Raw genomic sequence first — 27,667 nt, forward strand, 5'->3', positions numbered from 1 at the left:
TGTTCCTCTGAAGTTACCACTCAGGGCCCCGGCCTCTGTGGTCACTCCTCATACTTTCCTAGGGTCTTTCTGGTCGAAGGGAACTAACCCAGGCAGAACCTTCCAGGCTGACTGAGGGCCTGGAAGAGATTTCTAGGGACAGGTTCTGGGAGGGCTCTGTGATTCAACTGCAGGGTTGAATAAATCCTGGGGTTTTGCCAAGCTTTTAACAAATGCACAAGGAATTTGCAAGAATGCAACAAATTCATTCCTGGACCATGCTCCAGACCTGCTTAATCAGAATCTCTGAGGTCTGTGCCAGGGAATGTGCATTTCTAAGAGCCTCTAGGCATTTGTGAGTATCTTTACCATATATTCCATCCCATATCGATCTCCATGATTTTTCTCTCTTATATCTTCTTCTAACTGACTAGAGTAGAGTCTGCCATCTTTCATCTTTCTTAGATGAATATTTTGAGTTTGTCTTGGGGCACCTTGTCAGTCATTTCCCGCCAGGGAAATGAGGCATTCTGTAGGCAGTCAGCGGGGCTGTTCTGCTCCCAGGCAGAAGGGGTTGATCTGAAAAAGGTGACATGGGGTGAGGGGAGATAGTTGGGATTTGCATGTCTTCTCCACACGCTCCATCCCCCCAGTCCCGTGCGCGTGGTGGGGGGTCGGGGGGCTTCTTAAGGATCTGATCCAGTTCAACACTGGGGCCACCGTCTGACACTTGTAGGGACTCAGGTGATGTTTGTAGAAGTAAAGAACACATGAATGAATAAACGTGAGTTTTGACAGGGAAGGACAGGAACAGTAAGGTTGTGGGCTTGTAAATACCCTTTCCCTAGCACGTGGAAGAATCTTTCATTCTTTCAAAATTGTTCCTTCCACCCCACCCATCTCCCATCTCCACCCCCACCCCCAGAAGTGATGGTCCCTCCAGCTTACTCTATTTTCTCCTCCGCAACAGAGAGAACTAGAGATTCGGGTGGGACGGGGGTACTAACCTCCAAGCGTCTCGTGGTTCAGCTCCATTACCCTCCCACGCCTGACCACCCCCTCCTCAACGCACCTAGCCTAGAGCAAAGGTCAGTAGGAAGGATTCTTGAGTCTGCTCCTTCCCCGCTGTAAAACTTTAGGCTACTTCTGTGAACACCGAGCCTGTTTCCCCATCCTTGAAACGGGGCTGGGGACCTCTAGGCGGCAGGTCGGGGAAGGCTCGCAGCGCTGCAGCGGGCTGTAATTGGCCGAGTGCTCCCCGCGCACCGCCCCTCGCCCTCTGGCGCCGCGCACGCCACGCCCCTCACCAGCTCGGCCGGCCGGGCGCCGTTGCCGTGGCGACGCGCGTACACAGGCCGGGCGGGCGCTTGGGCTGCGGGCCGCTGGCTGGAGACACCGCGGGAGCGCGGCCTGGCGGCCTCGCCCAGAGCGGGCCCGGCGCCTCCCGAGCGGTCAGGGCTCTCGGCGAAGGACGGGGCGTGGGCTTCTTCCTCTGGCCAGGTGAGAGCGGCACGCGAGGAGGCGGCGGGCGGAAACCTGGGCCGGAGGAGGCCAGCCCTGCGAGGTCAAGGGCTTTGGGGTAGGCGGGGGACCCGGCCCCACCCGAGTCCGAACTCCCTGATCCAGGCTCGGGTCGCCAGGAGCACCCCAGAGAAGGTGCCCCAACACCAGCCGTTCCTTCCTAAGTGCAGCCCCTACCTCGCCCCCCGAGGTAGCCGGCACGGGAGCTTTAGGCCTCTCCTGGGCACCAGCTCTTGGATGTCCTGGGGGTATAGCTGGGATTAAGAGAGGAACCCCTGTTTCCCCTGATTTATGGACAACACCCACCCAACGGTCGGACACACACACACACACACACACACACACCCCGCCCCTTACCTGTACTCTCCTTCTTTAAGGAACTTTGAGGCCACTGTAAACCTCAAAAGAAAGTTTGCTCCTATAACCCAATTCTGAGCCATCCAAAGTGGTCAGGGGGGATGCAGATACTGTGCCTGGTGCTCCATGGCACTGAGTAAGAACGAATTCACAGAGCTAAACACATTCAAATTACTTTTACAGTGTTTTCAGGCAAGGAAGTGATGCACAGGGCAAAATTAAGGTGGAGAAATATTGTCCAATCCAAAAGCTAAAGAGATAGAATTTAGGTTTTCCAAGGAGTCATCAAAGATAGATACTGACAGGAAAAATGGAAGGTAGTTACTATCAAAGTTTCCTAGCCAGCTGGCTGTACTGACTTGCTTTGAGGTGTCACTTGTATATTCATTCGCTCAGCAAGTGTTTACCAAGCACCTACTGTGTGTCAGGTGCTGCCCCCCCCACCCCCCGCCCCCTGTCCTGGAGAAAGGGTAATGCACAGAACTGGCAGGAACTGCAAAGGGTCTGACGTTTTACCCTGTTTGAAAGTAAGTTAGCCTGCCCAGCTTATAGTTACTGGCAGAAGACAAGAGACTCCTGGGCCAGAAACAAAGAACTTTATTACTCACAGCACAGCCGACATACCAGGCAGCCAGAGCTGCATATGCACATTGGTTCCGGTTGCCCTGAAAGTCCCTCGGGGTGGTGCAGAACAGCCAATGTGGATGCTGTGCCCACAGTGGGTCTGTGTCCCAGGTAAGGAACTCCAAACTTAGGAAACCGCAGTCTTTGAAAGGGGCTGCTAGCAAACCTGCCCAACTTTTGCCCCAGAAGGAGCTGTTATCTTTATTATAAACATTACCTATATCCTCCCAGGCTGTTTGCCACACAAGCATCCTTGGAAAGTTAGTGCAGGACAAAATCTTTCAATGCCTTTGCTCTGAAGATGGGTACAAACACAAAATACCCATGAAGAATCGCTTCTTAACAAAATCAACACAGTTCTGGTTTTCCAGGAACATATATCTCAGTGAAAGAGAAACAAACAGCAAACATAACTAAATAAAGGAACAAGAAAATGTCAGAGAATGATAAGTACAAGGAAGGAAACACAGCAGGGGAAAACTAGCAGGGGAGTAACATGACTGAGGGTGCCTTTAGCCAGAGTGGTCAGGTGGTTGCCCTGAGGGGGGACATCTGAGCAGAGAGAAGACCCCAGCCTTGGGGACGTCTGGGGTGAGAGCTAAAAGACAAATATGCACATGATCCAAGTTTAAGTTTTAGATTAGTGGCGTTTCCTGTGGTTTTCCTGCAGAAGAGACATTTCTTGAAAGTTTACATTTTAGATTAATTAGACTTGAATGTGTTGCTTGATAACATGGTCCTCTGCAATTGAAGATTAATAACTGAAGGCAACAGAGCATGGTTCTTTGGGAAGAAGAAATGTCTTTTCCCCTATATGCATGACAGCGAACTTAATAAAATTTATTTCTCATTATATGAAAGCATCAATATTTGTGGGACATCCACAGGCCTCAAAGTTTACAAATATAAACTATCCTGCTTATTTTTATTTCTCTTACCCCCAGGTAGGGTCTCGTCTTCCTTTCAGAGGATAGAATGCTGGTTTCAAGGACTTTCTTTTATTACATGTCCCAAGTGTCAGCAGACAGTGCAATTCCCCCACCCCTACTCTGCCCCACCAGCAACAATGGAGGTTTGTACACTGGTTACGTGCAAAGGCCCAGAGTTGTCACACACTTACTATTGTGTGACCTTAACTTCTCTGAGTCTCAGTTTCCTCATTTGTAAAGCAGGATAATACTGACACCTACCTCGCAGGGTTGTTCTGAGGATGAAAAGAGGCCATGTGTGTAAAAGGATAGCCCAGTGCCTGGCACTTAGTAGGGATTCAGTGATGAAATGATGATGGAGGTGTTGATGGAAAGCAGAGCCAGACCGGAGATCCTCTACGGTCACACCTAGATGATTTTTGTTTTTATCCACAGTCTAACAACTTCACACTTCAGTGACCTTTCAGTTGAAAAGAGACTTTTGGGACTTCCCTGGTGGCTCAGTGGTTAAGAATCCGCCTGCCAATGCAGGGGACACGGGTTTGAGCCCTAGTCCGGGAAGATCCCACATGCCTCGGAGCAACTGAGCCAGTGTGCCACAACTACTGAGCCTGCGCTCTAGAGCCCGCGAGCCACAACTACTGAGCCTGTACTCTAGAGCCTGCGAGCCACAACTACTGAAGCCCACGCACCCTAGGGCCCACGTGCCACAACTGCTGAGCCCGCGTGCTGCAACTGCTGAAGCCTGCACACCTAGAGCCCATGCTCCGCGACAGGAGAAGCCACCACAATGAGAAGCCTGCACACTGCAATGAAGAGTAGCCCCCGCTCACCACAACTAGAGAAAGCCCACATGCAGCAACGAAGACCCAACATAGCCAAAAAAAAAAAAAGGAAAAAAAAGAAAAGAGACTTTCTTTGACATGGCATTGAGATGGATCAGAATTCAAATATCATATGAATTATCATCAACATCTTGGAACCTACTGAAGTCACTGAAATTTTTATGTTTTAGAAAACATGTATAAGATTTACTTTGAAATGCATTAAAATATAAAATGGATAGATGGGTAGATATGTGATAAAGCAAATATAGCAAAATGTCGATTGTAGAATCTGGGTGGTGGTTATATAGAAGTTCACCATCTACTTCTTTCAACTTTTCTGTGTGTTTGACATTTTCATAATAAAATGCCAGGAAAAGAGATGTACAGAGTCTTGACCGTACAGCCAAGCTATAATCTTGATATTTTGTCTTTGGAAATCATTTTTTTTTTCAACCTAAATATATGAAGGAATGCTGTGACTTAAAAAGATAGTATCTTCTACTGCCCATTTCCTTGATGACTGACTCTTCCACACTTTAAGAAGCTCTGTAGAAGTTGGGGTTCCTTGAGTCAAAGTTCAGAAGCCCAAGATTAATAACAGTCATAATCACAGTAGGACAAATGGGTGTTTAGTGTAGCAATCACCATTCTAGATGCTTCACATTTAATCCTCACAAAACTCTTTAGGATACAGAGTATTATTAGCCCCATTTTACAGATGAGGAAACAGAGGCATAGAGAGAGAATAAGTAACTCACCCAGAGTCACAGAGCTAGTAAGTGGTGGGTTAGTAACACTGAGTACTTGATTCTGTCAGATAACTAACCCCAAACTAAGCTTAATGGGAGGTAGAGAGCAGTTATCAGTGGAATTCAGATTTGTTTGGGGTTTTTTTTTTTTTTGCTATTGCTTGTTTGTGCTCTGAGTTACATAAAGGATGTCCTCTTGTTATCAGAACCAAGCTCATCTATGCCGGATATCGCTGTTAAAAGGACAGTTTTAAAAATGTACGGAATTATAATTGTGATCATTGTTAAATCCAGCTATCCACTCCTGCCTCTGCTGACTTCTCCTTTGGACATTATGTTGTATTTCATTCATTCTAAATATGATATTGAATAATTAGAGGACTGTATTTTTCTAACAAAATTGTTTTCTGAAAACCTTTTATAGGTAAAGCAGAGAGTATGAAAGCCTATCTAAAGAGCGCAGAAGGCTTTTTTGTCCTGAATAAAAGCACTACGATTGGAAGGCATGAAGATTCAGACCTTGTTTTAGAGGTAAGACCTCTTCCTACCCAGGCCCCGACCCTCCCTACCCCACACGCCACCAAAAGTCCTTACTGTTCTGTGGACTCCAATCTCTTCTAAAGCACAGCCTCTGGCTAACAGTCCCAGCCTTCCTCGGTGGGCCACCAGTAACCAATCCCCGCATGTGCTGGGTCTCCCTGGCACATGTGGTTAGAACGAGCACAGTGCAAAGTGCGATGGGCCCTCTGTCCTTTGCTGACTGTGTCTGCAGTGTCCCACCCTGATGGGGCGGTTTGGAAGGTGGGCGTAGAGCTGATGCTTGACCTTTACCTGCTCCGCGTCTGGCAGCCACGGCCACCTGAAGTGCCCAGCTTGAGCAAAGGCCTCTCGCCCTTTCCAGAGCTTCTGGAGACTGTGGGCCCCTCGGAGCCCTCCTCCGCCCCCGCCCCTCCAAGTAGTAAATCAGGGTAAGCCCCGGGCGTGGCCTCAGCGCTCTCTCATTTCATTTCATTCTCTGAATTAGCTGTGGCTTGGTCCACAGTCCCAGCTCATTGACAGCCAAGGAAGTTGGAAGAAATTGTAAGTAAGGAATTATAAAAACAGTGGCTTTTGAGCCTTTTAAAATTTTGAAAGGGATGAAAATATTGAAGCAAAAAGAGAAATGCAATGGAATCCCTTTTGACTGTGAAAGGGAGACCTCTCTCAGACTTCACTCAACAGATTTTTTTAAACTTTTTTATTTTGAAATAATTATAGATGCACAAATGGTAGAGAGAATGGCACGAAGCGTGTGTGGAGTTCTGTGCCATTTTATCACGTGTGGATTTGTGTGTGGCCATCAAGATATAGAAGTATTCCATCATCAGAGATGTCCCTTGTGATACTCCTTTTATAGTCACAATTCCTCCTCCCACCGTCGTCCCCACGCCCCGACAACCACTAATCTGTTGTCCGTCTCTATAATTTTCATCATTTATGTATGACTTTTGCGATTGATTTTTTTTTTTTTACTCAGTGTAATGCCCTTGACATCCATTTAGGTTATTAGCTTGTTCTTTTATTGCTGAGTAATAGTCCACGGTATGGACGTATCACCTATGTTTAACCATTCACTTTTTGAAGGACATTTTGATTCCATTTGGGGCTCTCACAAATAAATCTACTATAAACATTTGTGTACAGGTTTTTGTGTGAACATAAGTTTTTACTTCTCTGCGATAAATGCTCAGGAGTATGATTGCATGGATTAACATATATGTTAATATATATTCGGTTTGTAAAGAAACTGCCAGGCTTATCCAGCGTGGCTGTACCATTTTTCATTCCCACCAGCAATATATGAGACACATCTTCACCAGCAATTAGCATAAACACTGTTTTTCATTTTAGCTGTTTTAGTAAGTGTGTAGTGGTATCTCATCATAGTCTTAACTTGCATTTCCCAAATTGATAGTGATGTTAAATGTCTTTTCATGTACTTATTTGCCTTCTGCATATCCTCTTCGGTGAAATATCTCTTCATGTCTTTTAAGCATTTCTAATCGAATTGTTTGGTTTTTTACTATTGAGTTTTGAGAATTCTTTATGTATTTTAGATATGAGTCCCTTGTCAGATAGATGGTTTGCAAATATTTTCTCCCATCCATAGCTTGTCTTTTCATTCTCTTAGCAGAATATTTCACAGAGCAAAAGTTTTAACTTTTGATGAAGTCCAGGTAGTTATTTTTTTTCTTTTATAGATCATGCTTTTAGTGTCATGTCTAAGAACATGCCACCAAGTCCATGACCCTGAGGATTTTCTCGTATGTTTTCTTCTAAGTGTTTTATAGTTTTATGTTTAAATCTATGAACCATTTTGGGTTCACTGTTGTTTATGATGTGAGATTTAGGTCAAAGTTCACTTTTATTGCATGTGGATATTTAGTTGTTCCAGAACCATTTGTTGAAAAGACTATCCTTTCTCCATTGAATTGCTTTTGCAAGTTTGTCAAAAATAATCTGGCCATACTTTCTATGGGGGCTATTTCTTAGTTCCCTATTATGTTTCATGGATCTGTGTGTCAATCCCTCTACCATTATGACACAGCCTTGATTACTGTCGCTATATAAGTCTTAAATCAGATGGACTGATTCCTCCCACTTTTCTCTTCTTTAAAAAAAATTTTTAACCTATTCTAGTTTCTTTGCCTTTCCATTTACATTTTAGCGTAAGCCTGTCTATACATACAAAATATCATGCTGTAATTTTGATTGGAATTGTGTTTAATCCTATATATCAATGTGCAAATAATTGATATACTCCTACATTGTCTTCCAATTCATGAGCATGGTATATTTCTCCATTTATTCAGTGTCTCTCATGAGTGTTGTGTAGTTTTCAGCGTACAAGTCCTGTACATGTTTTGTTAGATTTACACTTAAGTATTTCTCTCTTTTTTTTTTTTGACTGATTGTAAATGGTATTATATTTTTAATTTTGGTGTCCACATGTTCATTGACAGTATATAGAAATACAGTTGATTTTTGTATGCTTCTTGGTATTTTGCAACCTTAACTGAACTTTCTTATATAAGGGCTTTTGTAGATTTCTTGGGATTTTATACATAAGCAATCTTGTCACCTGCAAATAAGAACAGTTTTATTTCTCCTTTCAGAAAAGGAGATCTGAATGCCTTTAATTTTTTTTTCCTTGCTTTATTTCCCTGGTTAAGACTTCCAGGACTCTGTTGAACAAGAGCAGTGTATAAATCTTTATATTCGCTTGTTCCTGACCTTAGGGGAAAGCAGTCAGTCTTTCACCGTTAAGTACAAGCTTAGCTGTAGGGTTTTCATACATGTTCTTACGAAGTGAGAAATTTCCCCCTTTATTCCTAGTTTTCTGAGAATGTTTATTGTAAACTCAACAGATTTAAAGATAACTCCATGAACCTCCCCATGAGATTCTCCTCCGTGATGTGGTCTCCCTTCAAGGACACAGAAAATCTGTGCAGTGTGCAAAGTGGGAGGAAAAAGAAGAAGAAGAACTGTAGTTTCTTCTTTATCCTAACAAGGCATAGATTTGGGGTAGTTTTATTTCCTGTCTGGCTAAAGTAGAGACAGAGATCTCTGTTTTGAACCTGACTATGCTTTAGAAAACTGTAGTAATTTTTAAAAGCACAGGCTTTGGAGATAGACAGACCTGGGTTTGAATCTCATTAGGCTACTTTGTGGCTGAGTGACTTCAACCAAATTACTTAATCACTCTGAGCTCATTTCCCTGTCTGTAAACCTCTTACCTCACAGGGTTATTCTGAGGATTAAGTGAGAAATGCACATAAAGAGCCTGGCATGTGGTGCTCAGTAAATGACACAATGATCATTATTATGGTCTCATAAAACAGAGACTGAGAAGAATCCTCAGAGGGACACAGGGTTGAGATGAGGATCCACTGACATTCATAAGCCATTTGGAAAAGGGAACCAATGAGGACAGTTATTAACTAGACAGAAATTGAGTTGCATTCATTGTATAAAAATAATTGACTGCTTACTGCTCCTCGGACTTAGCTTAAGGAATACGTCACTGCCGCCAGCTACAGTCACGTTGATTTATGAAGGAATCAGTTGCATTTCCAGAAGCGCGAGCTCATTTTGGGTCCCTGGAGGACGGGTGATACATGAATTGCCAAGCGTTTGGGGGGTAGACTTTTGATGGGCGCTTCTGTCTTCTCTTAGACAAATCATCTTCCCAAAGCTTAAATGGGTTTGGGAGAGGAGATTTGCTCTGAAGAGGGGTGTGGGGACATGGGTCCATTTTGAAGAATTGAAACCTACAGACACATCAACATTTTCCAGTTTTATAAAATAAGACAAGGTAAAAATTGCCCCTCTGCTGACTTCATTGGGCCTTTCTGATCAGAAGAATCACCCCTGATCAGCTATGAGCCATCCCAAGGAATAATTCACCAGTCAATTTATAGTTTATGTTATTGAGGCCACTAGAAGTCATTCCACTAAATAAAATTCAGGGATATATATTAATAAAAAGTCATCCTTGCAATTACCCAGAGGTTACATCTAGCAAATAAAAAAGATTGTTTGTTTTATTTACCTGGATCAATCCTAAAGAATAGGCTGACATGTTGTTTTGACTGTTGGTATCGTAGTATTTTGACATCATTTACTCTTTCCGATAATGGAAGGTAGTTACATGCTTCTTGTTTTTAAAAATTGGGAGAAAGGAAAATATAAGGAAGGAAATAAAAGTCACTTGTAATCATTTGGCTCAGGGAAAAATCAATATTGATATTTGCAGGGTTTTACCGTCCAGACTTTTTTTCTATATCCTGTAAGGAGTTTGGTTCCCTAAAGGCAATAGGAAAACTGTTTATAGCCAGGCGAGTTAGAACTGTTTATAGTCAACAGTGATAACTGTTGTTATCACTCATTCATTTCACAGTATTTACCCAGAGCCTCAGCACTGAGCCAAGTCTAGGGGTACAACGATGGCAGAACTGGACATGGTCCCTGCAGTCAGGAAGCTGCCAGGAGAGAGAGAAATAAGTCAAATGATCCCACAAAGGTGTGACTAATTCCATTCCAACATTGGGGCTGTAAAGGAGAGGAATATGGAGGACAAGGAGGACTTAACTAGACAAAAGGAGAAGGGAACGGCATGTGCAAAGGCCCTGGGGTAGAAGAGCATATTGTGAGCCCAAGGGACTGAGAGAAAACCAGGGCGTCCAGAAGTCAGAGTGGGAAGGAGGAGGGCTAAGTGACAAGTAGGCCTCCTTCATGTCACCATAAGGGTTTTGATCTTTATCTGAAAAGCAATGGGAAGAAGGCTTGAAGGATTATAAACAAGGGGAGACCTGCCAGTGAACATCCCAGCTGCTGTGTGCAGACGAGCCATCAGGAGCTCTATTCACAATCTCCCCTCTCCCATTTTACACAGCTCAAATGCCTCAGCCTTGCTCATTTCACAGCTAAACCTTGCGAGTTATAGTTTATATGATTTGATGTGCCTTGTAAACTGTAATTTTTAGAGTTGGATATGGCTGTTATTTAAACTCTGCTGAGAAAGGGGCTCAATTCTTCCAGAATGAAGAAACACCAAGCCAGTGGTTGTTGGATTTTCCATATGTTTAAGAGTGGTTGTTAAACATGAGCTCCTAGACATTCTGACCCAGTGGGTTTGGGGTAAGGCCCAGGAATCTTCACATTTATATGCTCCCCAGGTTCAGGTGGGGGGAATGGAGTCCCCTGGAGTTGGTTCCAGGACCACACTTTGAGAACCCCACCATCAGTGCTCCCTCCCTCTCCCTTCTTGATCAGCAGTGCTTCTTCCCTTCTGATGTTCTGGGAGCTCCTGCTTGTGTGTGTGTGTGTGTGTATTATTTCAATAAACTTTGTTTTGAGGACAAGAGAAGCGAAGTTTAAACAATGAAGGGCTGACTGACCCTCCTCCCTCCCCAGGGACTCCCCCAGTCCCACCCTGGGGAGGTTCCAGGATCCCTAGATGACTGAGCTCTAGGACAGCCCAAGTCAAGGCAGGGCTGCAGCTGGGAGGGTGGAGATGGAGGAGAAGAAGAAAGAACAGACATGACAGGGGGATGAAATGCTGGTGTCCGCGCCTCCACCCTCGGTGGTCAGTGTCCTGCCAGCCGGCTCTTCTCTCATGGATGGAGCCATCTCTCCAGCCTGTGTCAGCCCTTCTCATGTGGGATCTGAGGGTCGTGAAGCCAGACTGATCTCACACACACACACCGGATCCCACACAGCCAGGTGACTCTCGTCACCTTTCCTGGCTGCTGCCAGTTCTGGGCTGCCTCTCAGAAAAGAACCAGGGCCTACATCATAATCTTGTTTATTATTATCAAACAAGGCTGCTGGGATTGTCCTAGTATTTGCATCATTTCACGGACGTGCAGGTATGTCTGCTCTGTCAAAGGACACATACAGCTGTAACTCTGATGGGCATGGCCAAATTGCCCACCAGAGGTTCCCGGATGTGGTGTCCTGCCAGCAGTGGACGCCCGTCTCCCACTCCCTCCCCAGCCTAGGGTGTTGTCCACCCATTGGATCTTCACTGATCTACGGGGTGAAGTATGGTACCTGTGTCATTTTAACTCACATTTCTCTTATTCTAAGCGAACACCTACATTTTGAGACATAAGGTGACAGGAGGACTCTCTGTGGGGAAATCCACGGAATGAAACAGGCCTGGGAGGGTGCACTTGCTGGCTCCCCATCTGCATCCCGCTTGTCCTCAGCCTGTGTCGTGCTCCCGTCCCACCCCCTCCCTCACCCCCACCTCACCCCTGGCTCCTCCCCAAGTGCTCCTCGCTCTGGGGGTTCACCTATTTGGTCTCGCCAGTCCTCAGGGAATTTTGTGTCCCCTGTTTGGGAACTGGAGGCTGATTTCATTGGTCAGTTCCCACCACAGCAATTGATGGGCCTAGTTTCTCACCGGCAGATGGAGGGCTTCCAAGAGGAAAAAGTTCAGAGGAAAGGGCTAGATCGTGATCTCATTTTTCTCATTTTTTTATTGTGGTAAGATATGCATAACATAAAATTTACCATCTTAACCACTTTTATTAAGTGTACAGTTCAGTGGCATTAAATATATTCACACTGTTGTGCAACCATCACCCCCATCCATCTCCAGAACTCTTTGAATCTTGCAGAACTGAAACTGCACCCATGAAACAACATCTCCCCATGCCCCCCCATCCCAGCCCCCGGCAACCACCATTCTGCTTTCTGTCTCTATGACCTTGACTACTCTGGGCATCTCATGTAAGTAGAATCACAGTATTTGTCTTTTCGTGACTGGCTTCTTTCACTGAGTATAATGTCCTTAAAGTTCATCCATGCTGTAGCATGTGTCCAAATTTCCTTCCTTTTTAAGGCTGAATAACATTCCATTGTGTGGATTCACCACATTTTGTTTATTCATTCATCTACCGATGGACACTTGGGTTGTTTCCACCTTTTGGCTGTTGCAAACAACGCTATGAACGTGGGTGTATCAATATCTCTTCAAGCCCCTGCTTTCAGTTCTTTGGGATATATACCCAAAAGCAGACTTGCTGGATCATATGATAATTTTATTTTTAATTGTTTGAGGAACCGCCATGCTGTCTTCCATAGTGGCTGCACCAATTTACATTCTCACAACAGTGCACAAGGGTTCCCCTTTCCCTGCGTCCTCACCAACACTTATTTCCTTTTTTTTTTTTTATAGTAGCCATTCTGATGGATGAGATGAAAGAAAGATCATAATCTTTTGAACAGCATACGTAATACAAACAGCTACAGCATACATTTATGGACTACTTACTGTATTTCACATGGCTTTATACATCATCTATGTATGTTCTGTATATATATTTATAGAATTATATCCTCAAAACAAATCCTGTGCAGGTGAGAACTACTATTATCATTATTATCCTCATTTGAAGACATGGAAATGGGACTCAGAAAGGTTAAGGAACTGGCCCAAATCACACAGCTAGTCGGGGGAGGTGGGGCTGAGTTTCAGACTGAGCTGACTCAAGCTTCTAAAAAAAGAAGCTTCACTTTTCGAGTGTAAATTTAGCTTTGGGAACATCTACTATCTAAATTGGAAATTCTCAGTAAGTTAACTGAGATAACAAGATTATTGACTAAGCTAGGGAAATTCCACCCTGTGGAATCCAGAATGGGGGTTGTCAGTGAAATGTGAGATGAATGGTCTCGTGATCCTCATTCATGCAACAGACTGAGGTGGCGCCATCTAGGGGGCGATTTGGGTAAAGAGGAGATGTTGACCTGGTGCTTTCCCAGGAAGAGGAGCATTGGGGCTGTTAAGTGGGGGCCCAGCCAGAACCACCACTTATCTCTCCAATCCAGCCAGAGTAAGTTCTCTGCTTATAAGGGCTGGTGGGATTCGATTAGTCCCACCTGGATAACCCAGGATAGTCTCCCTCTTTTTTTTTAAATTTTTTTTCTTTTTTGGCTGTGTTTGGTCTTCGTTGCTGAGCACAGGCTTTCTCTAGTTGTGGCGAGCGGGGGCTAATCTTTGTTGCGGTGCATGGGCTTCTCATTGCAGTGGCTTCTCTTGTTGCGGAGCACGGGCTCCAGGTGTGCGGACTCAGTAGTTGTGGCACGTGGGCTCAGTAGTTGTGGCTCGTGGGCTCTGGAGCGCAGGCTCAGTAGTTGTGGCACACGGGCTTTGTTGCTCCGCGGCATGTGGGATCTTCCCGGACCAGGGCTCGAACCCGTGTCCCCTGCATTGGCAGGCGGATTCTTAACCACTGCGCCACCAGGGAAGTCCCTAGTCTCCCTCTTTTAAGAGCACTGATTAGTAACCTTGACATCTGCACAGTCCCTTTTGCCACGTAATGGAACATATTCCCAGGTTCTGGGGATCAGGGCATGGGCATCTTTAGGAGACCATTCTGCCCACCACATTAATACTACCACCTGACTGGACCGTTGCTTTGGGACTGGTTTGAGAGCTTTCTGGAAGAATCAGTAGGATCAATGCCACAGGCCGTGGAGAAAGATGGCTGGATGAGCTGGAAGGTGATAATACCATTACCAAGAGGGGAGGAAGCAGGATTGGCTGAGTGAGCGCCTCAACATCCAGGAAGCAGCCAGGTAGTTTGGGGCCTGGAGATGAACCAGGGGTTGGAAATACACATCCGTGGATCGAGGGGGTGGTACAGCGGCCCCAGCCCATGGACAGAGTGAGGAGGAAATGGACATCTGAGGGGAGAGGGGGCCGGCGTGGAGACCTGGAAGCAGTCAGAGAGGTGAGGGAGCCAGAGAGCTGTTGCCAGGCTGGGGTATTAATAACAGAGACAGCTTGCTTTGTGCCAGGCACTGTTCATGGCACTTTCGAGTGTGTTAACTCATTTCATCCTTAGGAGGTTAGTGTTGTTTGCCCCACTTCACAGATGAGGGCGTTGAGGCACAGATAGGCTGAGTATCCTGCCTGAGGTCACAGAGGGAGGCTGGGGCACTGGGAACCGCCCTCGGGCAGTCTGATTTCAGGACCAGCCTCTCCTGAGGCCTTGCCGGTCCGCAGGGCTCTCCCGGGGAGACCGGGGAGGAAGGATCCAGCTGATGGGGAAGCAGAGAAACTTCCTCTTTCCTTCCATGCCCAGACTCGTCGTCTCACCAGCGCCTGGCCATTTCCTCATATCCTTATTCTTTTGAAAACCCCATTTTTTTATTACTTCTGCACTACATCCCTTTCCTGAGGCAGTGGGGGGATGGGGCTGGGGGATGGGATAGCCAAGAACCAAAAGGTTAAAAGAAATAGGTAAAACACACACACACACACACACACACACACACACACACACACACACACGAGTTAATTTCAAAAATGTTATCCCACTCCTTTGAACATTTCACCAAGCAGTACCTTTTGTCAATCCTACGAAGCCCAGCTTATCAAACTGATTTATGCTGCTCAGGGAGCCACCGAAGAGAAGCAAAGAACCATGCCCCAAGCTGCACAGCTGGAGGGTAGCAGAGGTGGGACTTGAACTCAAGGCTTTCTAACTCCAGAGCCCACCCTCTTGCTCATAATAGAGAACATTTCGCATTTGCCATATGTTCTCTTCTAAGTGCTTTTGTATGTATTATATCATTTATACGTCACCAGTAACTTTATAAGACTGTCCTTTTGTTACCTTACAGATGAGGAAACTGAGGTATCACTTGCCCAAGGTCACCCTGCTAGGAAGTAGGAGAGCTGGACTCGAGCCCAGGCCACCCGCCTCGAAAGCCAGTCTAATAACCACCACATTGTCCTGCTTCCCCTGAACCCCTGAACCATCAGGCCACGTGCCTCTCTCTGACAGCTGTGTCAAATGTCACAGGGAGGCTGAGAGCCCGAGGAGGCCCCCGAGGGCAATGGCAGTGGGTTGAGAACCCATCGGGAAAGGAACGCCCTTGAAGCCATTTGACAATAAAGGAAAGGAAGGGCGAAGGGGAGGCGTTTCTAGGCCGGGGGGGGGATGGTAAGCATGTTCACAGGTTAGATGGAAGTTACACTGTCAAGATGAGGATGCAAAAGAGGAGATCGCTGAGGAGAGGGACCAGACCAGGGTGGGATGAAGGCAGGACCACCCGGAAGTCCTTGGCAGCTAAGAGAAGCCTTGAAGGTCCCATCCAAGAGCTTCCCCATACCTGGGAAGTCCAGGTCCTGGCAGGAAGCTGAAGGCACATTCACAGGGGTGTGGAGTGATGGAGGGGAGTCTCATGAAGGGACTCCATAGGGAGTGGGCAGGGCTCAGAGAAACCACAAAGGATAGTGCAGGGCCCAGAGCTAGCATGAGTGAGGACCGTTCCCACCCCCCAGAGCTGAGGGGTGAGGGGCAGGGGCAATTCCTGGGACCCGGAGACCCTGAGGGCTGGGTAGAGTCCTCTGAGGGAAGCTGTGTGGCCCCACAGAAAGGAAGCCAGGGGAGTAAGTACCCCAACCTCTCTCCCCCCTGCTCTGATCTCTAACCCCCCATTGGCCAAACCCAACCAGAAACCAGAGGCAAGGAGCCCATCAGCCCATGGATGCAGCTGCGCAGGTGGGCCTGCTGGGCAGGGGGCGCAGTGGAAAGGGATGGAGGAGCATCAGGAGAAGCAGATGGAGAAGGCCCGGCAGGTGCAGGAGGTGAAGACCTGGGAGGCTGTTATCAAAGTAGAATGAAAAGCCTGAGACCAGGGACCTGCGGGCTGGGGGGCCCAAAGGGCGCTGGGCCAGCCTCAGGACAGAAGTGTGAGGGTGGCAGGAGGGTTTGGGGGCCAGGATGGACTTGAAGGAGCTGGTGAGCTTGAGCAGGGCCCAGGCTGGGTGAGTGTAGGGCATTACCCACAGGGAGGGGAGGGGGAGCAAAGGCTATGTGACTCAAGGAGAGGACGAGAGAGAGGATAAGGAAGGCCGGGATCGGGAGGTTATGGTCTGAGATGGGGCTTCCCAGTTCCAGGTGATGCAAGGTTGAAACCTAGCTCCAGAGGACGGTTCCAGGGACACGTCGAACCTCAGCGACAACGTCAGCGAACCTCAGGGCAACGTCATAACTCAGTCAGCTTCCGGAGGAGGCTTCCTCAAAGCACAGGAGTCATCGGAGCAGATGGTCGTTGTTAATAGATGTTTAAACGTCTCAATATTTTGCGGACTCACTATATACTTTTTAAAGATATTTAAAATGCAGGAGCCTTTAAAAAATGCACTTGTTTTCTATATTAGGTTCTGCCTGTCTCCTCTCTCATTATTAAATCACTCTCTACTCTGAAAATCACAGGGTACAAATCAAAGGTACAGGTTTTGGAATTAGACTTGGGTTCAAACCCTGACATTGCCCTGTGCCAGCATCTTGATGTTGACTGAGTCACTTCATCTTAGCCATTTTTTAAATCGTGGTAAAATACATATAAATTTTACCATCTTAACCACTTTTAAGTGTACAGATCAGTAGTTGTAAGATATTCACATTGTTGTGCAACCAGTCTCAGAATTTTTCATCTTGCAAAACTGAAACTGTACCCATGAATCAACAACTCCCTGTTTCCCCCTCCCCCAGCCCCTGGCAACCCCCATTCTATTTTGTTTCTATGAGCTTGACTACTCTATGTACCTCACATAAGTGCAATCATACAAAATTTGCCTTTTTGTGACACTTATTTCACATAATGTCCTCACGGTTCATCCATGTTGTAGCATGTGTCAGAATTTCCTTCCTCCTACACTGAATAATATTCCACTGTATGGATGGACCACATTTTGCTTATCCAATCATCAGTCAGCGGGCACTTGGGTGGCTTCCACCTTTTGGCAATTGTGAATAATGCTACTATAAACATGAGTGTACAAATATCTCTTTAAGTTCCTGCTTTCAATTCTTTGGGGTATATACCCAGAAGTGGACTTGCTGGATCTTATGATAATTTTATTCTAAATGTTTTGAGAAGCCGCTATACTGTTTTTCATATCAGCTGCACCATTTTACATTCTCAGCAGTGCATAAGTGTTCCACGTTCTCTACATCCTTGCCAACACTTGTTATTTTCTGTTGCTGTTTGTTTGTTTTTGATAGTAGCCATCCTAATGGGTATGAGGTGGTATCTCACTGTGGTTTTGAGTTGCATTTCCCTAATGAGTAGTAATGTTGAGCATCTTTTTATATGCTTGTTGGACATTTGTATATCTTCTTTGGAGAAATGTCTATTCCAGTTCTTTGCCCATATTTGATCAGGTTATTTGGGGGTTTGTTGTTGTTGTTGCTGAGTTATAGTTCTCTATATATTCTTCATATTAACCCTTTTTCAGGTTTGTGATTTGCAACTATTTTCTCCCATTCTCTAGATGGCCTTTCACCCTGTTTATTGTGTCGTTTGATTCACAGAAGTTTTAAATTTTGATATAGTTGAATTTATCTATTTTTACTTTTGCTGCCTATGCTTTTGGTATCATATCCAAAAAAGCATTGCCAAATCCAATGTCATAAAGCTTTCCTCCTGTGTTTTCCTCTAAAAGTTTTATAGTTTTAGACTACGTTTAAGTCTTTGATCCACTTTGAGTTAATTTTTGTATATGGTGTAAGGTAAGAGTTCAACTTAATTCTTTTGCAGTTTTTCCCAGCATCATTTGTTGAAAATACTGTTCTTTCCCCATTGAATAATCTTGGCACCCTTGTCAAAAATCATTTGACCTTATATGCAAAGTTTTATTTTTGTGCTCTCTATTCTATTCTATTGGTCTATGTGCCTGGCCTTATGTCGGTATCACACTGTTTTGATTACTGTACCTTTGTATGCAGTAAGTTTTGAAATCAGGAAGTGTGAGACCTCCAGCTTTGCTTTTCTTTTTCAAGATTATTTTGGCTATTTGGGGTCCACTGAGATTCCATATGAATTTTAGGATGGATTCTTCTATTTCTGCAAAAACTACTATTGGGATTTTGATAGGGATTGCATTGAATCTGTAGATCCTGCTGGGTAGTAATGATATCTTAACAATATTAAGTCTTCCAACCCATGAATACAGGGTGTCTTTCCATTTATTTGTGTCTTTAATTTCTTTCACCAGCACTCTGTAGTTTTCAGTGTATACATCTTTTACCACCTTGGTTAAATTTATCCCAAAATATGTTATTCTTTTTGATGCTATTGTAAATGAAATTATTTTCTTAACTTCCCTTTCAGATTGTTCATTGTGAGCATATAGAAACACAACTGATATTTGTGTGTTGATTTTGTATCCTACGACTTTGCTACTGAATTTTGTTTATTAGTTCTAAGAGGGTTGTGGTTTTTTATGGACTCTTTAGGATTTTGTACATGTAAGATCATGTTGTCTGTGAACAGAGATAATTTTACTTCTTCCTTTCCAATTTGGATGCCTTTATTTCTTTTTCTTGCCTAACTGCTCTGGCTAGGACTTCCAGTACTTTGTTGAATAGAAGTGGCAAAAGCAGGTATCCTTATCTTATTCTTGATCTTAGAGAAAAAGCTTTCAGTCTTTCACCTTTGAGTATGATGCTACCTGTGGGCTTTTCATATTTGACCTTTATTATGTTGAGGTAATTTCCTTCTATTCCCTGTTTGTTGAGTGCTTTTATCATGAAAGAGTGTTGCATTTTGTCAAATGCTTTTTGTACATCAATCGAGATGATCATTTTTTTCCTTCTTTCTGTTAATGTGATGTATTACATGGATTGATTTTCATATGTTGAACCATCAAGTCTGCATTCCAAGAATAAATCCCACTTGGTCATAGTGTATGATCCTTTTAATGTGCTGTTGAATCCAGTTTCCTCATATTTTGTTGAGGATTGTCATATCAGTGTTCATAAGAGATATTGGTCTGTAGTTTTCTTGTAGTGTCTTTGTCTGGGTTTGGTATCAAGGTAGTGCTGTCCTCTCACTTCACCTTTTGAGTCTCAGCTTCTTCATCTCTAAGATGGAGATAATAATAGAACCCCTGTTTAGGGCTGTCATGCAGATTAAATGAAAGAATGCACACAAAATGCTTCAGCAGGGCCCAGTTCACAGGAAGCCCTCAAAATATGTTAGATGATGAGGAGGATAATAATAATAATAATAAATAAATAACAGTTCATCGCATAGTTGGACAGCTCAGTAGGATGGAGCTTATACAGTCAGTCTGTATTAGCAGCAGGGCGTCTGTCCAGTAGTAGCATTTAGCAATTTTCCAAGTAAAGGGAGTGAGTGATATTATAGGGCAGAACTAGGAAGCTCTCTCCTGGCCTAACATGTGGTAGAGGCTCACCCAATTTTGTGGAGTCATTTAAAACTTCCTGCTTCCTTTGATTTCTTAATAATGGCTTGACAGTTTTTGAGGAACTGAAAGTAGTGAAGCCTGGGAAGAGAAAATCAAAATGTAACACACAGAATTTCCCTCATTCATGGGTTATCAAAGGTTCAAAGGACACAAAGATCAATGGGAATGGTGATGAAGATGATGTGGGTGACATTTTCCAAAGAACTAATGTGTTTCAATTTTTTTTAATACTTTATTTTTTGAACAGTTTTAGGTTTACAGGAAATTGAGCAGATAATACAGAGAGTTCCCATATATCCACCCCTCCAATACACACAGTTTCCCCTATTATTAACATCTTGCATTAGTGTGATACATTTGTTACAACTGATGAACCAATATTGATATGCTATTATTAACTAAGTCCATAGTTTATATTAGGGTTCACTCTTTGCGTTGTACGTTCTTTCGTTTTGACAAATGTATAGTGACAAGTATCCACCATTACAGTATCATAAAAAATATTTTCACTGCCCTAAAATCCCCTGTGCTTCTCCTATTCATCCTGAGCCCCAGAGCCCCTGTGCCCCTGGCAAACACTGATCTTTTACTCTCCTTATAGTTTTACTTTTTCCAGAATTTCATACAGTTGGAATCATACAGTATGTAACCTTTTCAGACTAGGTTCTTTCACTAAGCAATATGCATTTAAGATTCCTCCATGTCTTTTTGTTATTTGATAACTCATTTATTTTTATCACTAATATTTCATTGTATGGATGTACTACAATTTGTTTATCTATTTACCTTTTAAAGGACATCTTGGTTGCTTCCAGTTTTTGGCAATTATGAATAAAGATGCTGTAAGCATGTATCCAAAATAAATGAGTCTTCATGGATATAGAGAACAGACTGTGGTTGCCAAGGGGGAGGGGGTTGGGAGAAAGATGGAGTGGGAGGTTGAGGTTAGCAGATGTAAGCTGTTACATATAGAATGGATAAACAACAAGGTCCTACTGTATAGCACAGGGAACTATATTCAATATCCTATGATAAACCATAATGGAAAAGAATATTTTAAAAAGAAAGTATATATATGTATAACTGAATCACTTTGCTGTACAGCAGAAATTAACACAACATTGTAAATCAACTATACTTCAATAAAATAAATAAACAAAATAAATGAGTCTTAAAAGTCAACAATAAGTAACCAAACAACCCAACTTAAAAATGGGCAAAAGAGCTGAAGAGACACCTCACCAAAGAAGATCTACAGATGTCAAATAAGCATATGAAAAGATGTTAAACATCATATATCATTAAGGAATTTCAAATAAACATGAAATATCTCTTCATTTATTTAGACTACTTTGATTTCTTTCATCAACATTTTGTAGTTTTCTTCATATACCTCTTCATATAGCTAAGTATTCTGTTAGATTTATTCCTAAGTACTTCATTTTTTTTTTTTTTTTTTTGGTGCTAATGTAAATGGTGTTGTATTTTTAATTTCAAATTCCACTTGTTCATTGTTGGTATATAGGAAAGCAATTGACTTTTTCATATTAATCACGTACCCTGCAACCTGGCTATAATGGCTTATTAGTTCCAGGAGGGCTTTTTGTCAGTTCTTTGGGATTTTCTGCATAGACAATCATGCCATCTGCAAAATGGGCAAAAGATCTGAACAAACACCTCACCAAAGAAGATTTTTTTTCCTTCCCAATCTATATATCTTGTATTCTCTTTTCTTGCCTTGTTGCATTAGCTAGGACATACAGTACAATGTTGAAAATGAGTGGTGAAAGGGGACATCTTCGCCTTATTCCTGATCTTAATTGGAAAGTTTCTAGTTTCTCACCATTAAGTATGATGTTAGCTTTAGGGTTTTTATAGATGTACTTTATCAGGTTGAGGAAGTTCCCCTCCATCCCTAATTTGCCAAGAGTTGTTGTGGTGGTTTGTTGGTTTGTTACTTTATCATGGATGGGTGTTAAATTTTGTCAAATGCTCTTTTTGCATCTACTGATATGACAATGCGATTTCTCTTCTCTATGCTGTTGATGTGATGGATTACATTAATTGATTTCCAAATGTTGAACCAGCCTTGCATACCTGGAATAAATCCCACTTGACTGTGGTGTATAACTCTTTTTATACATCACTGGATTCAATTTGCTAATATTTTGTTGAGGATTTTGCATCTATGTTCATGAGAGGTATTGGTCTGCAATTTTCCTGTTTTGTAATATCTTTATCTGGTTTTGCTATTAGAATAAGTTTGGCCTCACAGAATGAGCTGGGAAGTGTTCCCTCTTCTTCTATTTTCTGGAAGAGATTATAGAGAACTGGTATCATTCTTTCCTTAATGTTTGATAGAATTTACCAGTGAACCCATCCAGGCCTGGTGCTTTCCATTTTGGAAGGTTATTCATTATTGATTCAAATTCTTTACTAGATATGAGTCTATTCAGAGTATTTATTTCTCCTTGTGTGAGTTTCAGTAGATTGTGTCTTTCAAGGAAATGGTCCACTTCATTAAGTTATAAAATCTGTGGGCATAGAATTATTCATAATATTCCTTTATTATCCCTTCAATGTCCATGAGATCAGTAGTGATGCCATCGCTTTCATTTCTGATTTTAGTAATTTGTATCTTCTCTCTTTTTTTCTTGGTTATCCTGCTAGAGGTTTGTCAATTTTATTGATCTTTACAAAAACAAAAAACAAAAAAAACCAGCTCTTTATTTTGCTGACTTTTCTCTATTGTTTTCCTGCTTTTTATTTCATTCATTGCTTCTTTTCTTCTGCTTGTGGTAGGTTTATATTGCTCTTCTTTCTCTAGTTTCATAAGGTGGAAGCTTAGATCTTCTTTTCAAATGTGTGCCTTCAATGCCATAAATTTCCCTCCAAGCACTGCTTTCACTGCATCTTGCAAATTTTCATAGGTTGTATTTTCATTTTCATTTAGCTCAAGATAAATTTTTATTTCCCATGAGACTTCCTCCTTGACCCATCTGCTATCTAGAAGTGTGTTGTTTAATCTCCAAATATTTGGGGATTTTCCAGCTGTCTTTCTGGTATTGGTTTCTAGCTTAACTCCATTGTGGTCTGAAAACATACTTTGCATAATTTCTATTCTTTTAAATTTGTTGAGGTATATTTCGTGGCCTGGAATGTGGTCTGCTTGGTGAATGTTCCATGTGAGCTTGAGAAGGATGTGTGTCTTGTTGTTGTGGGATGAAGTGGTGTGGTTGCCAGTTAGATCCAGGCAATGATAGTGCTGTTCAGTTCAACTTCATTCTTCCTAATTTTCTGCCTGGTGGATCCGCCCATTACTGACAGAGGGCTGTTGAGGTCTCCAGCTACCATGATGGATTCATCTGCTTCTCCTTGCAGTTCTATCAGTTTTTGCCTCCCATATTTTGATGCTCTATTGTTGGGCACATACAATGAAGGATTGTTATGTCTTCTTGAAGAATCGACCCCTTTATCACAATGTATCGCCTCTCTTTATCCCTGATAACTCTCCTTCCTCTGAAGTTGGCTCTGCCTGAAATTAATATAGCTACTCCTGCTTTCTTCTTGTGTTTCAGTATTTTAAGTGCCAAAGTGTTTGGTAGGAATTTGCAAAGTGGGTAAGGGCACAGTCATTTGAATCAGGCAAACCTGGGAACAAGCCAAGCGAGTCAAACTGGCTGACTGTGGGCACACTTTATCATTCTATGCCTCAGTTTCCTCATCTAAAAATGAGTAACTATCGGACCTACTGTACAGCACAGGGAACTATATTCAATATCTTGTAATAACCTGTAACGGAAAAGAATCTGAAAAAAAATAGATATTATATATATGTATAACTGAATCACTTTGCTGTACACCTGAAACTAACACATTGTAAATCAACTATACTTCAATAAAAAATTAAAAATTTTTTTAAATGAGGAAGTATCCCTTTGAATTATTGTGAGGATGAAATGGGATAATGCAATAAAGCACTTAGCAAATTTTCTGGCATTTGTGTAATTACACATAATGTGTAATTAATATATTCTACTAATATATGCAGTTATATTATTATCTATTCATATAATATAAGCTATTATATTATTAATATAAGCTATTGGTTATAATTATATTGTGGGACGTTAGTAGAGATTTCTAAGTCCAAGTACTCTCTATGAAAGTTGGATGAGGCACTCTGAGAAGAGTAACGTAGAAAATAATTGCAAAGTCTCAGGCTGGAGTGGATGGCTCATGGCAGTGTCCTGAAAAGACAGAAGACTTCACATGTGCCCTGCAGCCCATAGTCCCGGGCGCCGGGGCCAGGGGGAATGTGATATTTCCTCCTTGGTGCCGAGTTTTGCTCATTCTTCTTATTAAAGTGGTTACACAGGAGGCTTCTGACCCCACTGACAATTCACTGTCTGGGTTCTCTCTCTTTTGGGGGAAATGTGGTCACACCAGGGCCCCTATTGAAAAATAGATCATCTTTGGTTAGATAAATCCTGATTAGCTTTTAAGAAGCAACAGTAATAATTAATCACATGGGAAAAACCTTCATTGTACACCAAGGCTTTTAAAAGGTAGTTATAAAACTGTGTTGTGTGGTGTGAGCTCAATTGTGTTTAAACTTTTTAAAAAGATTGTAAGCATAGAAAAAAGTCTGGAAGGATGTGAACCACCGTGTTCACAATGCCTGCCTCTGGGGGACGGGAGTCTAAGTGATTTTAATGTCTTCTTTGTGTTTTTCTCTAGTTCTCATTTTCTGCATTATTACAAAAAACATGTTATTTTAAAAATGAATAGAACAAACAAATGAAAACAACAATTATTACAAAACCTCCCCTTAACTTTAACACTTGCGGTAAATGGACAGTTGTCACTTGCCAACTGACCTTTCTGGTTTGTGTTGGGCCATTTCTGCTGTCTTGCCATTCGGGACAACCAAAAGGATACTTGCATGGGATCAGAGAACTATAATGTGGCCAATTCCTGTCCAATTCCCCCCTAGTTCCCTCTTGCCTCTGTGTTGCCTGACTCCCTACCCAAAAACTGGGCATCTATTCTGGGTCTGGTGTCAGGGTCTGGTGACCCTCCACTCACTAGCTGTGTGGCCTTAGGCAAGTGACTTAACCTCTCTGACCCTCAGCATCCACCTTTTAAAATGAGGATTGCAGTGACCATCCAGCCAGATGAAGTGGTTAGCACATTGGGGCACCCAGTGTCAGTGGCACTAGTAAATATTAGGGCCCCCTTGTTATTCCTGTTTTCCTGGCTCTGACTATCCCCCTTCTCCATTTCAGTCTGCAGACATCGACAACCATCACGCGCTCATTGAATATAATGAGGCCGAGAGCAGCTTTGTTCTCCAGGACTTCAATTCCCGCAACGGCACGTTCGTCAACGAGTGCCACATTCAGAACGTGGCTGTGAAGCTCTTACCTGGAGACATCCTGAGGTTTGGGTCCGGAGGGCCGACCTACGAACTGGTCATCGAAAACCCAGCCTCGGTGAGTCCAGGCCCCTGCGGGGTGGGGGAGGGGTGCAGAGGTGCCGTGTTGTGTCACCTTCCGTGCAGCCTAGGGCTCAGATGCGGCCACAGGTGGAGTTCGTCTGGAGCGCGTCACTCCGCTTTCACGCTGCACGCACAGTGGCAGCCACAAGACCCGATTCTGCGATTCTGCGAAGTTCAGACCCATCGCGTGGGTGCCGGGGGAGAGCGAGTCCTCCCGCCCTCTTCTGGGCATTTCTTGGAATTACATGCAAGAGTTGCCTAGCGACCAGCCCAGAACGAGAGCATTTTCCTGAAAAGTGAAGCTTGGCGAGGGGAGGTGGAAAACAGGTGTGTGCTTTTGAAGATGCAGAGATGGATGCTTCCTTTTTAGGCAGATCAGTGCTCTGCAACTTCCTAGCGCTGCGACCTCGGCCAGGGTTCTTTGCATGCCTGGGTCTGGGTCTTCTCAGTGGTGCAGGGCATTGAGATAGTATCTGTGTGTAAAAAGTCAAAGTCTCTGGCGGGAGTAGACGCTCAAGGCCTGCCAGCTGTTATCACACCCGGATCAGAAATGTTCCCGGGATCAGGACCTAAAGTATGGCCCCAGGTTAAGCGGAACGTAACCCAAAACTCGCCCAGCAAAGCTCAGTCACAAGAAGTATCTGGTTCAGTAAGGAGGAAGGATGGGGGCTGATTAGCAACATAGTCCTGGGTCAGAACCCCAGCTCTGCCACTGGCCCACTCGGTGTGCTCTTGCACAAGCCATTGGACCCCTCAGAACCTCGGTTTCCTCATCTGCAAAATGGGGCCAACGACAGCAATGACCTTGCAGGCTTATCTCGAGGGCTAAATGAGATGGTTATAATTGTAAAACTCCCAGAATAGTGCCCGTTCGTGGTGAGCACATAATTAATACCTGTCATGTGTGTCCCAGAGAGACGATGTGTTAACCTCACTTCCCAGCACCAAGAACGCTGCATGGACTGAGACCTCCTTTCTGGGACGAGGCTGGGTATAAATAAATAAAGTTTAGAGAGTCTAGACAGAATCCTGGGGTGTGGGTCCCCTAGGCAGCCCTAAATACTCACTCAGAGAAGATCAGCAGCACCCCTCAGGCTGCAGGGCCCGTGACGCCGCATGCATCACGTTTGACTTTGCAAATCTGGGGCAGTTTTCTCCTGCTGCTGCTCAGCCCCCTTTTCCTCCTTGGACCAACATTAAAGTGTGCTCACTTGTGGGATGCACTGGGGTCCACTGGCCGCCCTGAGGAGCGGCTCCTGACCCAGAAGGTATTGACCTGATCAGGGATTCTCAGCATGGGTTCTAAGGATCCCCCTCGTCAGAACCATGTGGGGAGCAGACCAATAGTGCAGATCTGGGCTTCACCCCAGGCCTGAGGACTCATACTTAGGATTCCCAGATGAAATGCAGGACACCCAGTTAAATCTGAATTTCAGGTAAGCACCAAATAATTTTTATGTACAGGTGTGGCCCAAATATTGCAAGGAACCACTTATGCTAAAAAAATTATTTGGTGTTTATCTGAAATTCAGATTTAACTGAAACCCTATAGTTTATTATATATTTATTTATTCATTTATTTATTTATGCGAGATCTGGCAACCGTACACATCCTCCCTGGGAGTGGGGCCTGGGAGTATGCATTCTCACAAGCTCCCTGATGATTCTGATGCACCCCTCAATAGTAGGGAAACCCAAATTTAGAATCATTTGTATGGAACACTTACAGAATTTTTTAGGGATCAAAGAAAAGGGGATTTCAAACTCCCAAGCCTGAAAATCCAAGTTCGTGAAGTTTGATTCAATGTGCCCCAACATGTCTGATTACAGGAATTTTTCAGGAATGGTCAGTAAAATTACAGGTTCCCAGGCCCCCTCCCTGGGAAATTCTGACTTTGTGGCTTGCCCGTGGGGGGGAAGAAGTCAGGGAGCAGCAAACAATATCTGCATTTTTTTCTTTTTTTTTCATACAAAGATATTTATTGAAATATTATTTATAGGGGCATAAAATTTGAAACCTAAATTTCCCTTAAAAGGGGGCATTGTTTAATAAATTTTAAGGAGTTCGTTTATATATGGAATACTGTTCTGCCTTTTTAAAACACAGCTTTATTGAGATATAATTGACATGCAATAAACGGCACATGTTTAAAGTCTGTAAGTGGATGGGCTTTGACATATGTGTACACCTGTGAAACCATCGCCACAATCAAGATAGTGAACAGATCCTTCCTCCTCCAAAGTTTCCTCCGGATCACAGCATGTGTTTGTTTGCTTGCTTACTCTTAACAGCTTCACTGAAGTACAATTTACATAACAGAAACTTCACCCATTTTAAGTGTCCAATTCAAGCAATTTTAATACATTTATGGAGTTGTGCAGCTATCACCACAACCTGCTCTCAG

At 43.5% G+C, this 27,667-nt stretch overlaps 1 protein-coding gene across 10 annotated transcripts in view; it reads left to right on the top strand.

Annotated features, from left to right (window-relative positions):
- Positions 1-1,308: 1,308 nt before the first annotated feature.
- FHAD1 (forkhead associated phosphopeptide binding domain 1) overlaps positions 1,309-27,667 on the top strand; it is a 144,310-nt gene continuing 117,951 nt past the window's right edge. For 9 of the 10 annotated variants that reach the window (XR_009500883.1, XM_059913837.1, XM_059913903.1 and 6 more), the window contains exons 1-3: positions 1,309-1,479; positions 5,411-5,517; positions 25,051-25,257. Coding sequence is in view for 9 of the 10 variants with exons in the window: in XM_059913837.1 (XP_059769820.1) it covers positions 5,425-5,517; positions 25,051-25,257 (300 nt within the window). In the remaining variant the exon portion in view is untranslated. Of the gene's footprint in view, positions 1,480-1,506; positions 1,559-5,410; positions 5,518-25,050; positions 25,258-27,667 lie in introns of those variants that run through there. The other variant, XM_059913846.1, reaches the window with a different exon arrangement.

Source organism: Balaenoptera ricei, chromosome 1, assembly GCF_028023285.1.
Source record: "Balaenoptera ricei isolate mBalRic1 chromosome 1, mBalRic1.hap2, whole genome shotgun sequence".
Classification (NCBI taxonomy): domain Eukaryota; kingdom Metazoa; phylum Chordata; class Mammalia; order Artiodactyla; family Balaenopteridae; genus Balaenoptera; species Balaenoptera ricei.